Here is a 12,031-nt window from a genome sequence, read left to right as displayed (position 1 = left end):
GAGATAGCAGCGCCAAGAGCTGGGCCGACAGTCGATTTACGAGGGTCCCCGAGAGCGACGGGGTGAAAAGATAGAAAGAGAAAAAGATCATCAAAATCTTCACTTCACCACAGCACACAACAGATTGTCAGTCAGTGCCTCCCGTCCCCACCTCTTTATAACCTTCCCACAAAACACTGAGCTTTATAACACTGTGATAAACCTGTACCGGCCGAATGTGCAGTTGTACCCAGACAATATTCCTACAAGAACAGAAGCGTAGAGTGAAGAATCTGACAAAACAAAAAGAGATCCAAGGAATAAAATAAAATGAAAATAAAAAATAAATAAAATCCTTCCTGTAAGAACTGAGAGAATAGTCGTGGACATGATGACTAAAACAGAGGTTCTAAAACTAACAGAGAGAGAATACTGGACTTAGATTCGCCGTCATTTCACAGCACGTATATGCAGGAAGAGCACAGTTGTTGCTAAATAATGCTTCTGTCTTGTTCAAGTACAGAGACTGATTCAGGAACTGCTTAGCCTAGCTAAGTGTTAAGTCAAGCCCAAAACAAATAGACTTTGCAGAACCCAACTCTTATTTGCTTTACATGTTGCAACCTGGATTTAAAAATTATTTGTTCGCCCCAGGCCACTGAACTGTAATGCAGTTGTTCATATGATATTAAACGTGTATTTTTAGGTGTGGGTTTTATTCCTTTAACTGCAGGGTGAAATTTGAAGCTTTGGATTTGTTTTTTGTTTTTTCATTTAATGCTTTTAATCTTTAATCTAAGACCGATCAACCTGGCCTGTACTTGACACACAGGGTTGAAATTCGGTGGTGCTGACAGGTTGACTATTAGTTGCTGTGTTGAGAGTCAGATGCAAAACAAGCTGACTCCCAATAGAGGAAGTTATTCCTTCAATCTCTACCATGTGAAATCTATGCACCTGGCATGACAAAATCATAAAATAACACATCCGATTGTTCCTTTAAAATAAATACTAATATAGGAGAGAACACCTCAACTCGAAAGAAGGCGATTCCAAAAGTGCAAATACCTCCAGGCCCACATTGTTGAAATCTAGTGTCAAGCTTTGCACTTGCCGGCAGACATGAGAGAAGAAGGCAAACTAGAATCAAAGTAAACAGAGTGTAATTCCCTATATGACTGCATCTTAATAAGTTGGTAAACTGACACATCTGTTGAGGCCTCCTTCTTCTCTGAGGGGTTGACAGTGTGTTGACAGTTTCAGGGAGGGACAGCACGCAAATCCTCTTTGCTGAGCCGCTCCTGACGTCAGTGGACGTCTCCTTCCCACAATGCTGAGGTACTTTTAGTAAATGTTAAAGCCTTAAATGATAAGAAGTCATAGACAGATCCATTAAATTCAAATAGACTCTTGAAGATGCTTTCAGGACAATTCAGTAATTTGTGGGGTGGAACTTTAATGGAGGCATAATCTCATTCATGCAGTCATTGACTGTCATGTTTGGTTAAACACCGCCACCATGTGGTGAAAGACTGTTCAGCAACAGACACTTAATTTCAGCACAATATATATTGAATTTACTGTGAGTCACAATTCATTTTTTTTTTAAATTGAAAATAGAATAAGATGCAACAGGGAACTTGGAGAAAGTAGAAGAAGCCAACGATGAGAAAAAGAAAACACCAATAGAAAAATACACGTGCAAATTATACAGAAATAAATACATAAATTATATTTATTATAAATACAGAACCTGTCTGTAGTTCAATGCTTTGTGAAGTTATTAAAGTCTGCTGCTCGTCAGTGGTGATGGAACTACACAAAGCATTGAACTACAACCAGGTCCATCACTTTTGTGGGTCCCCTGGAAACATTTCCGTTGTCGTTTTTCGCCTTTACACCGCGTTTCTGTTTGCACGTGTTGAGACTTTTTGCAGCGCGTGTGTCATCAAACTGATAAAGTTGATTTGCACGTGTCTTTTTCTACTTGCGTGCGTTTTTCTAATTTGCAGTATAAATCAATTAATCTATTTATTAAAAACATAATAAATAGAGAAAATAAATGATAGAGGAGGAGCGAGATGCGTCCCTCAGTGTCCTGTTTTATTTATTATATTTTTAAGGTTTTGTTTGACGTTGAAGAAATCGTTTTAGTGACATCTGCGGAACTGTGTGTGTGTGTGAGCAAGCAAGGATTTCCGCCCGGCGTTATTTTGCACACGGACACGTCCTCGCTCTTTGCTAGCTACAGGCGCGTAAAACGGGATTTTCTTTTTATTTCACGTGTTTCTCGCGCTTTAACCGCAACTGTCACTGTTTCCCGTGAGTGTTACGACCGTAAAGGGGGGCTGAAATGGCGGAGTTCAACGAGCTGAAGCTGGATTTTACCCTGAAAGAACTGACCTGCGGGGCGGAGGACCGGGACGTGCCCGGCGCCTCGTCCACCGTGGAGCTGCGGCCCGACCGCCTGGTGTGTGTGGAGTATCCGGCGGTGGTGAGCAGCACCGACAACATGCTGGAGACCCTGGGGGGGGAACGAGCCGTGTCCAGAGTAAGTGGAGACATGTTCTTACTCTGTTTCCTGTCCCATTATCTGTTCACAATATTCTCATCCAAGTGCCACCCTGCTGTGTATTTTACACATACAAGTACATGATGTAAAGTAAATACATAACTTTAATAAAGTTGTGGGTGTCAGGCGTAACAAATGGACTTTATCTTAGTTATTCGAAGCTTGAAACAGTTTTACAAAGTCTCTTGTAGACTTGCTCTAAGTTCAGGCTTCAAAATTAGATCTTTATGCTTTTATTGGCTTAATATTGTTTTGTACTATAATATATAGTAAGTCAACAGAGATTTGGACCTTGACATTGTAAAAACTTGATAGCCAAAGTTTTTTCTATAAGTTTGTGGTGAACATAATAATATTCTATGCCAATTTGAGGTAGTAAACAACCTGATGCCGATACACTGGCTGGACGGTTATTCCTAAATCATTGTTATCAAACCCTTATGACAAAGAAATGTACTTGAGGTTGGATATTTTACAGTGTAACTCTAAACTTTATTAAAAGTAACTGTAAAGTAAAGTGTCTGTATATTTGTACAACAGTTACTAATAATTTCAGTCCATATTGGCAAACAAACGCCGACATCATATGTTCATATACGTTATATGAAAGGCTCATCGGCTGAAAGTATCAACCAAGAGATATATCTGTCTCATCACTCATCCTATCATCTTATCTGTAATCGCCTGCAGTGATCTGATAACTGTCCGGTTTTCCTGTGACTCCTCAGACCTTCGCGCACCCCAACAGGCGTCTCGAGCTGCGTTACCGCCCTCAGGACCCCTTCGGTCACCCTCTGTGTGGAAACCGCTTTCCGTCCAGCAACCTCCTGCTCAGAGTGCGGCGGCGTGTGCGAAAAAAAGACCCCAAGGATGCGCAGATCCAAATGGATTTGCTGGGCGTCATCGGAACAACCTATAAATTCCAAGGTTGGACCAAAGGTCTTCTCGTGTGTGAAGCACAGAATATGAATATCTGATGTGTAAACTTTATTAAAGGACAGGATTTGATCATCTCAGACATAAAATGACGAGTTTGTCTTTTTTTCTGATCACGTCTTTGTTCTTTGCAGGGATGGCCGACTTCCAGTGCCTCGCCGTGCATTCAGAAGGTGGAAAAGATGTGTCCTTGTACAACAAAATCATCCTTCGTAAATCAGAGAATCTGGAGTTTTTTGAGAAGCCCATGCCTTACTTTCTTCCCCCGGCCATCTTCTCACGTCTGGACAGTCCCGTGGATTATTTCTACCGACCCGACATCCATCACAAGTCAGTAATGGCTCCGTGGGGAAAGCATAATTCCCTGGGTCAACGTAACTGCTTTTGATATTTGATTAATCCCTGATTTGACCACAACAACTGTTAAAGATACAAAGAGTGGAATTTGTGTTTTATTCTTTATTCTAATAGAAATTTTCTGTTGTCTATATTTGAAACATAATATTTTTTGTTTCACTGTGATACTAATGCAGCTTTTCAGGAGTATAATTCATGATATTTATTATTTTCACTCTCCATTCTGTTTATAGCCAGATGCCCTCCAACAAGAAAAGCTTTATCGGTCTGAATCGCGTGCGTCGGCCCAATAATGCCATTTTTGTCAGCTTCATTGATCCCACTGTGCCCAGTGAGTGTCTCGAGGGGGCCACGCTCAATTGGGCACGAGTCTGCCTGAAGGACTCCGACAGAAAGACTGAAGAACAACTGAAAGCGGTTTGTGTGGCTGCTTCCTAATTATTTCTACATGACGCTTTAACACCTACTCCAGTTATTTTTTTTCCCATCAGATTGTTTTCCATAAATAGCATCTGCTTTAAGTCGGAAAAAGATGTTGTAATGTAATGTTTTGCACGTACGATTTAACATCCTCTTCGGAGCCTTTATCTTATCTCAAACCAAACTTTTTGTGCTTAGATGTTTGAGAGCCGGCCCATCTGGTCTCGGAACGCGGTCAAGGCCAACATCAACATCCACCCTGATAAACTGAAACTGCTGCTGCCCGTATTTGCCTACTACATGGTGAGCTCCGTTCATTTTCCCTGATGTCATTCAGATATATTGTGTGGAGGCTGAAGCCCCAGCTGAACAGAAAAAATAGTAGGATGGAAAATTCACATGTATTTATGGGTTTGAATTGTGTAACACACAAGTCCCCCAAACAACCTCCATGACTCATACAGAAGAAAATGTATTATCAATTAAACTTTTTTTACATAGTTCATAACGGCAGTGTTTCAGTGGGTTTTTATTTTCTTGTAAGTGTTCGTGATGTTCATTCTGTGTATTCATTTATATCGTTTTCCCAAATTTGAGTTAAACGTGCAACTTAATTTTGAAGGTGACAGGGCCGTGGAGGAGTCTGTGGGTGCGGTTAGGCCATGACCCCCGAAAACACCCAGACTCCAAGATATACCAAATGCTGGATTTCAGGATCCGCTGCAGCAACAAGCACGGTGAGAGTGCTTCAACGGTTCCTATTGGTAACAATATGTTCGGTGACATTTTAGAATATAACTGATATTGACTTCTGGTTCCCTCCTTTTTTAGGTTATTCAATATCTGACGTGCCAGTAAAAGCCAAGAGGAGTGCGTTTAACTACAGTCTGCCTATTACGTTCAATAAAACAGGTGAGTGGGAGGGTTTTATTACATGTGTGTAGAGGATTTATTTTATTATGAAAGTCAACAAGTCTTGTCACAGCAGGAAAAAGTGTCAATAACAACATTTACATAAGTTTCTGTTTTGTTTACGTGTCCCAGTAAGTAACAACTACTAAAATGTTTAACTTGACACCATGAAAACACATTGACAGTAATTAAATCCATTGCTCTAAGTGGTCCGGTCAGATAATGCTTATTCAGCTCCCTAAATTAAATAGCAGTAACGTGTTCTCTATAATCTCAGCCATCTTGATGCTCTGCCAGAGTCAAGGGAAAACATGTTGGGCAAACTGCTGTTTTTCTTTTTCCAGGCCCTCAGCCAGCGAGTGTGATGGATCTTCCCGGTCAGGAGGGTCCCAGCTCCAGTCGAGACACAACCCCCGTCTCGTACCAGCTGAGGGTCAGTGAATGTCCAGTACTCCCACCACATGTGAAAGTATTATGACAAGCTAACTGGTTTCAACTGGTGCTTATGCTGAATGGCAGAGTGTGTCTCAAATGAGATTTCATGGGGATATTTTGTCTATTCTATTCATTCATTTATTTTATTTATGATGTTGCATATTATGTGAATGCCCAATAGTGAAAATGGTGGAACATAAAAGGCATTGTATAATTTTTTTCTCAGAGTGTTTTAAGTTGTACAATAAATACTGACCTCTGCATCATCTCCACAGGAGGCCTCCTATATTTTCAGAGAGGGCATGCTGCCTCCTCACAGACAGATGTTTTACCAGCTCTGTGATCTGGATGTGGAAAGGTAATCCAGTTGTGTGCACACACAGCAATGTTATTTTTCATCTTAAAGGATTTAGGGCAATCAGACAGAAAATTTCTATTTCTTTTAACTGGCATTAACATTTTGGAACTCAAGTTGTCCTCCAAAAGACTTTTGATAATGTGATTCATTAGGTTGACCAGCAGAGCTTCTTTTAAGAACCACATTTAACCAGATTTCCAAAGCCGGATCTTATGCTCCCACATATATTCTTTCGTTTTCATTAAATTGGAATCAAAAGGGGCCTTAGCAACAGCTCGTCTCACAGTTTTTAGTCGTAATGCAGTTGTTGGTGTGTTTCCAGTATCAAAGAGGTGACTGAGCAGAAGGGCGATGAACAGGTGTGTAACGAGCGGGACGGCTGGTGTGTTCTCGGTACCACCGACAAGCTGAGGGACATGATCTCAGCCATGATCAACAAAGTCACCCGGGCACTGAAACCAGGTAAGAAATGTAATGGGTTCCTCGTTGGGTCATACGTCACTTCCACAACAGACAGACACACAAACAGCAGTGAAAACATAACCTCACTGGTGGAGGCACATGGTCTGTTGTCTGATGTCCTTTCTGTCCCTCAGCAGTGCCTCCAGTCCTCAGAAGAAGCCAACGCAATGTGTCAAAATCCTCGATGAAAGATGGTTACGCAGAAGACGGGGAGGACGAGGATGAAGGTGAAAACGAAGACGATGACGACGATGAATTTGTGCCGTCTGAGGGAAGTGAAAACGAGATGGAGACAGAGATTCTGGATTACATGTAGCAAAGAACAGACATTTGATGACGCGTCTCTGTACTGATGATATTTTTGTATTATTTGTTTCTGTAAAGTGTAAAGTAACTTAGTGAAATGGAAATAAAAACCAAAGTATTTCTATTCTTTATGTTTGTGTGGATATATATGTCTTTAAACACTATGATTTTCAATTGGTCAGAAACTGAACATTTTATTAAAAACGATTCAAAATTATGACACAAGACGTACACAGCATTATACAAGTAAATTATCTAAATTGCCATCTACTGACCATATGCTTTAAAAACTGAATATCCTTCACTTAACTGTGATAGTGTGTTGGCTTATGGTCAAAACTCAAAGTGGCTTTAATGTTGCATCTGTCCCATTCTTGGGATATCGATGTATCAGGAAAAGTTTCATTACAAGTTGCACAAATGTTCAATCAGACTCGAGGTTTAACTGATAAGAATTCGGTGGTCAGAGGTCGTGACCCCACAAAACACGGCTTTTAGTCAAGAATTTAAATGCAAAATGTAAATTAAGATTCCATCTCAATTTACTTAAGTTCTTCTTTATTGTAGGTTATGAAAGGTATTTATAGTCCAGGTTGGATTCCTGATGCAAAATTGCAAAAGTTGGAAAGTCACTTCTTAAAGGTTATTGTCTCATAAACCATCTTTATGTCGGACCTAATCAAGTTAATTCCTCAAAATGATTGTAAAGCCCAACACAACCCAACTGTGCAGTCACAGGACAATTAACATCCATATTAATATTTCTCATATCCTGTACCTTTGTAAAATGGCTTTAATTTGATATTCCATTAAAGGCAAAGAGGTTAGAATGGGTTCTCTGAGGACAAGGTGGGTAAATATTATGTAACAGCAAGAAAAGTTGCCCTCACACTGCCCAGTGGTCAGATGTTCAGGGGCGGAGTCCCCTTTATAAAAGACCAAGCCTGAAAACCAACCTGGTTCTCAGTTATGATGGCGATGCTGGGGCTTTTGGTTGCTTTTGCCGTGTTCCAGGAGGTGATCACCGGGTCCTCTGTGAGTTCTTCACAATAACAATATCACATTTGTTCAATTCTAATATGTTCATTTGCCAAATGTCATTGATGTAGTGCTGTGATTTTGTTACTTCACAACTTTTTGTGTGCTTCTCTCTGTAGCTCGGGGTAGTGTACACGGAGGGGGGGATGGTGCAGGGCGAGAACATTCGTCTCGGGTACCGTCGTCACATGGACGTCTTCAGAGGGGTTCCCTTTGCTGACATCCCTGGAAGGTTTGAGAAGCCACAGCGTCACCCTGGCTGGGACGGTGGGTGATTGACCTTCTCGCAAATTAGATCTGACAATCAGACCAAAATTTAAACCGTGTGTGTCTTTTATCAGGTGTCATGAAGGCAACTGAGTTCAAAAAGAGATGCATTCAGGTGAACCTCATCATGACCGATACCAGAGGGAGTGAGGACTGTCTGTACCTCAACATCTGGGTTCCCCATGGCCGCTCAGGTAAACACAGAGAGAAGCACCAAGTGTCGTTCACGATAGATCAACACTGCAGCTGCCTCTGATTCTGTTTGGTCTGTAGTCTCCACAGATATGCCCGTCATGGTGTGGATCTACGGAGGAGGCTTCTTGGCCGGAGGCTCCATGGGTGCTAACTTCCTGGACAATTATCTGTACAGTGGTCAGGAGATTGCAGACAGAGGAAATGTTATCGTGGTGACGCTGGGATACCGTGTGGGAACTATGGGCTTCCTGAGCACTGGAGACTCGAGCATGCCAGGTAGATGGCGGTTTATTCTGTCACAACAGCCACAGAATCAATTATATTATAATGAAATGTTCCATCTTGTTAGGAAATTACGGTCTGTGGGACCAGCACGCCGCCATCGCCTGGGTGCACAGGAACATCCGCTCGTTTGGAGGAGACCCCGACAACGTCACCGTCTTTGGAGAGTCTGCAGGTGCAGCTAGTGTTAGCTTCCAGGTGAGTTTTGTTTCTAGAATCATGCTCATTGAGCGTGTTGAAATGGAAACACCTGAGAGGTTCAAAAACATGATGATAAAATCAAGAGCGTTTCAAGGGACTTTGTGGGTCTTAGGTAAAAGGGACCAAGGGGGCCCTGCATCGAAGAAAACCGAACCAAATGCACAGGGGACACTGGGTCATGAAACCCCCTGACCAGGCCCCGTGGCATGGAGTGTCGCAGTCTACCGTTCATAGCCGATCATAGAATTTACCAGAGTTGTCCCTCTCCTCTTCAGGCCCCCAGACCATTGCCTGCTATACCTACCCTGTTGCAACGCACCTGAATACAATGCATAGTTTGTATGTTTGAGTCTAGCCTCTTTGTTTTTTTGTGTGTCTGCCCACAGACTCTCACTCCCCACAATAAAGGTCTGTTCAAGAGAGCCATCTCCCAGAGTGGAGTCGCCCTTTGCCCGTGGGCCATCAACAAGAATCCCCGCAGGTTCGCTGAGGAGGTACATCACGGATTCTCATAGATCTTTCCACTTCCTCTATTAGACTTTGACGTCTCTTATTAATAGTTATCAGGCATTTAAAGATGGACATCAGTGTATATTAAATGTAAATGGAACCCTCTCCTCAGGTCGCTCTGAAGGTCAACTGCCCCACGGATCAAACAATGGCCGCTTGTTTGAAGATGACCGATCCCGCGCTCCTAACGTTGGCCGGCTCGCTCAGTCTGGCCAGCTCACCTGATAGTAAGCACTGCAACCACACACAGTCGCCTAGATTACATTTACATTTCAGATATTGTTTCTTTATACAACAGCATCGCACAGAGAATAAACATCCAAGTCAAAAGTGTGTTTTAAACACCTGCGAAGAAATTTTGCTACTTGCTATAGAGCTGCTTTTCTAGACATTACCTGTAGGAGCTGTGTGTTTTATGAACCAGCAATTTAACTGGACAGAAAGAGAAACCTGACATGGCAAGACTGCGTAAGGTCCAACTGAGAGTGAATGGAAATACACATTGCAGATAGATTACAAACATGTTTCTATCTCGCCTCCAGTCGGCAGATTTTGCCTAAACCAAACGTTTAACCCTAAATGTTAAGGTATTCTTCAGATACAATATGCACAACATGATTAAGTGTTAGTTTATACAAGTCAACAGCAGCTCCGTCAAATGGTAAGTAAGATGCCACAGTTGTAATGAGTGTCTGGTGGTATCTTGCCCCTGTTAGGCCCCATTGTAGGAAACCTGCTCCTGTCTCCCGTGATCGATGGCGACTTCCTGCCTGATGACCCTCGCAACCTGTTCCACAACGCCGCTAACATTGACTACATCGCTGGAGTCAACGACATGGATGGACACCTCTTCACCGGTTTAGATGTTCCTTCAATCAACTCTCCCCTGGTGGACACCCATGTGTGAGTTCAAGTGTCATGTGATCAGTGCGAAACATCGACTGCCACCACAGAGCAGTGTTTTATCAGACCTAACTTCCAACCATTCACATGTGCAGTGAGGATGTGAAGAGGCTTCTGGGTTCGTACACCAAGGAGAAGGGCAAGGCTGGTTTGGACAACGCCTACTCCACATACACCTCAACCTGGGGATCCAGACCAAGCAGGGAAATCATCAAGAGAACTGTGGTGGAGATCGGAACAGACTTCATTTTCCTGGTTCCTACACAGGCTGCTCTCTACCTTCATGCTGCCAATGCCACGTGAGAAAAGAATCTTTTATCAGCGTTATCATTGTCCTCATCATTGTTTCACCATATTGATTTAGTAGTTGGGGAGTAAAAGTGGAGCTAACATCTCTCGGCTCCATGGTGGCAAAGGTAGGAGGATAAATTTAAAGGAACTAAATGGTAAGGTGCAAAACAAGGCTTGTACAACTAGACGTATGTCATTATAACCAGACTCCTGCATATATATATATATATATATATATACTGTACATATATATATATATATATCATATCTATATTTAATAAGAATACAGCTTGTAGAGAGCATCTTTTTTCATTTTTTTTAAAGAACTGGCCGTACCTACTCCTACTTATTCTCCCAGCCCAACCGTATGGGCGGCATAGGCAGACCCTACCCCAGCTGGATGGGAGCCGACCATGCTGATGACCTGCAATACGTGTTCGGAAAGCCTTTCACCACGCCACTGGCATACTGGCCTCGCCACCGTGACGTCTCCGGCTACTTGATTGCCTACTGGACCAACTTTGCCAGAACTGGGTATAATTTTGCAGACACAATATACAGTAGAATCGCAGAAATTGGAGATAAAACAGTGACTGAAATAGAAAAACACAACTGCCTCAATTCAGTTGCTCTGTTGTCCTTGCTTCCACAGAGATCCCAACAAAGGAGAGCTGAGTGTGCCCGTCACATGGCCCGAATTCACCAGCACCTCACACCAGTTCCTGGAAATCAATTCCAGAATGAAGAAAGACTCTGTGGGACAGAAGATGAGAATGCGTTACGTTCATTTCTGGTCCAGCGTCTTGCCCAACCTTTCCACAACCGTCTAAGAATAAAGAGCTTGTGCAATAACTCTGCACCTTAAGTGTAGAACCATTAGATGTAAGGAATCACATCAGTACTGTGCATCATAAATAAATTGACAAGTACAAATAATATTTTGTTTTGTTTTATTTAATATTTTATTGTGCCTCAATGTAGTGCTAAAAGAAGGTGTGTTTTAGCTCAGCAACGATAACAGACACGACTGCTATGACATTATAATGTTTTGGTATTGAGTTTATTTAATGTGCAGAACATTATCATTGGTGCACAAGTGTGCGTTAACCTCATAATGCCAAATAAACAAAATCAAGAGCCTAGAAAAAATTGTCTTTGCTGGATTGTTTGTCTTCAACAAACCAGTCAGGTACAAATACACAATCTGCACAGCTTGACAACAAGACAATCTGACAACTGGGCAATGATCAGGTTCCGGCAATACATGACAGCACTGCCATACTGTTACCAGCCTGTCAGCATTAACTAGCATCCAGTTAGCTAGCCAGCTAACACAGCTAGCATAGGCCTAGAAGTTCAAAAAGTCAAGCTGCTAAACTTACCCCTTTAAGAAGAAAGTATGCTTATGTTTGAATGGATATATGTGCAGTTTAATACCAGAAGTGGAACCAGCTTAGTAACCTATGACCGAGAAATACGTCTGTTTTTGCTTTAAAAAACAAACTTTTTGTGCTTAGATGTTCGAGAGCCGGCCCATCTGGTCTCGGAACGCAGTCAAGGCCAGCAACAACATCCACCCCGATAAACTGAAACTGCTGCTGCCCGTA

The 12,031-nt window shown here is 42.2% G+C and overlaps 2 protein-coding genes across 3 annotated transcripts; both read left to right on the top strand.

Annotated features, from left to right (window-relative positions):
* Window positions 1-2,158: 2,158 nt before the first annotated feature.
* Window positions 2,159-6,861, top strand: gtf3c5 (general transcription factor IIIC, polypeptide 5). 2 transcript variants are annotated; one of them, XM_034602193.1, is made up of 11 exons: window positions 2,159-2,530; window positions 3,280-3,478; window positions 3,622-3,817; window positions 4,078-4,261; window positions 4,463-4,567; window positions 4,887-5,001; window positions 5,096-5,176; window positions 5,521-5,609; window positions 5,887-5,969; window positions 6,292-6,431; window positions 6,566-6,861. In XM_034602193.1, the coding sequence occupies exons 1-11, from the start codon at window positions 2,333-2,335 to the stop codon at window positions 6,745-6,747; spliced, it is 1,572 nt and encodes a 523-aa protein (XP_034458084.1). In that variant the 5' UTR covers window positions 2,159-2,332; the 3' UTR covers window positions 6,748-6,861. The 2 variants fall into 2 exon arrangements, with proteins under 2 accessions (XP_034458084.1, XP_034458086.1); XM_034602195.1 differs by having other exon boundaries at window positions 2,179-2,530; window positions 6,569-6,861.
* Window positions 6,862-7,648: 787 nt separating this feature from the next.
* On the top strand, window positions 7,649-11,358 carry LOC117771620 (bile salt-activated lipase-like). The gene is made up of 11 exons (XM_034602190.1): window positions 7,649-7,772; window positions 7,895-8,042; window positions 8,117-8,236; window positions 8,316-8,513; window positions 8,587-8,717; window positions 9,107-9,214; window positions 9,343-9,457; window positions 9,947-10,133; window positions 10,229-10,432; window positions 10,749-10,958; window positions 11,077-11,358. The coding sequence occupies exons 1-11, from the start codon at window positions 7,707-7,709 to the stop codon at window positions 11,252-11,254; spliced, it is 1,665 nt and encodes a 554-aa protein (XP_034458081.1). The 5' UTR covers window positions 7,649-7,706; the 3' UTR covers window positions 11,255-11,358.
* The last annotated feature ends 673 nt before the right edge of the window (window positions 11,359-12,031 follow it).

The sequence above is a fragment of the Hippoglossus hippoglossus genome, chromosome 12 (genome assembly GCF_009819705.1).
Source record: "Hippoglossus hippoglossus isolate fHipHip1 chromosome 12, fHipHip1.pri, whole genome shotgun sequence".
NCBI lineage: Eukaryota > Metazoa > Chordata > Actinopteri > Pleuronectiformes > Pleuronectidae > Hippoglossus > Hippoglossus hippoglossus.
Note: the sequence above shows the minus strand (reverse complement) of the source record. Positions and strands in the feature narration are given on the sequence as shown.

Coding starts and splice junctions, on each gene's coding strand:
- gtf3c5 (XM_034602193.1), top strand. CDS start 2,333: ATGGCGGAGTTCAACGAGCTGAAGCTGGATTTTACCCTGAAAGAACTG. Junction 5,177..5,520: donor TATTACGTTCAATAAAACAG/GTGAGTGGGAGG, acceptor TTCTTTTTCCAG/GCCCTCAGCCAGCGAGTGTG. Junction 5,970..6,291: donor TGTGATCTGGATGTGGAAAG/GTAATCCAGTTG, acceptor GTGTGTTTCCAG/TATCAAAGAGGTGACTGAGC.
- LOC117771620 (XM_034602190.1), top strand. CDS start 7,707: ATGATGGCGATGCTGGGGCTTTTGGTTGCTTTTGCCGTGTTCCAGGAG. Junction 7,773..7,894: donor AGGTGATCACCGGGTCCTCT/GTGAGTTCTTCA, acceptor TTCTCTCTGTAG/CTCGGGGTAGTGTACACGGA. Junction 10,134..10,228: donor CCCCTGGTGGACACCCATGT/GTGAGTTCAAGT, acceptor TCACATGTGCAG/TGAGGATGTGAAGAGGCTTC.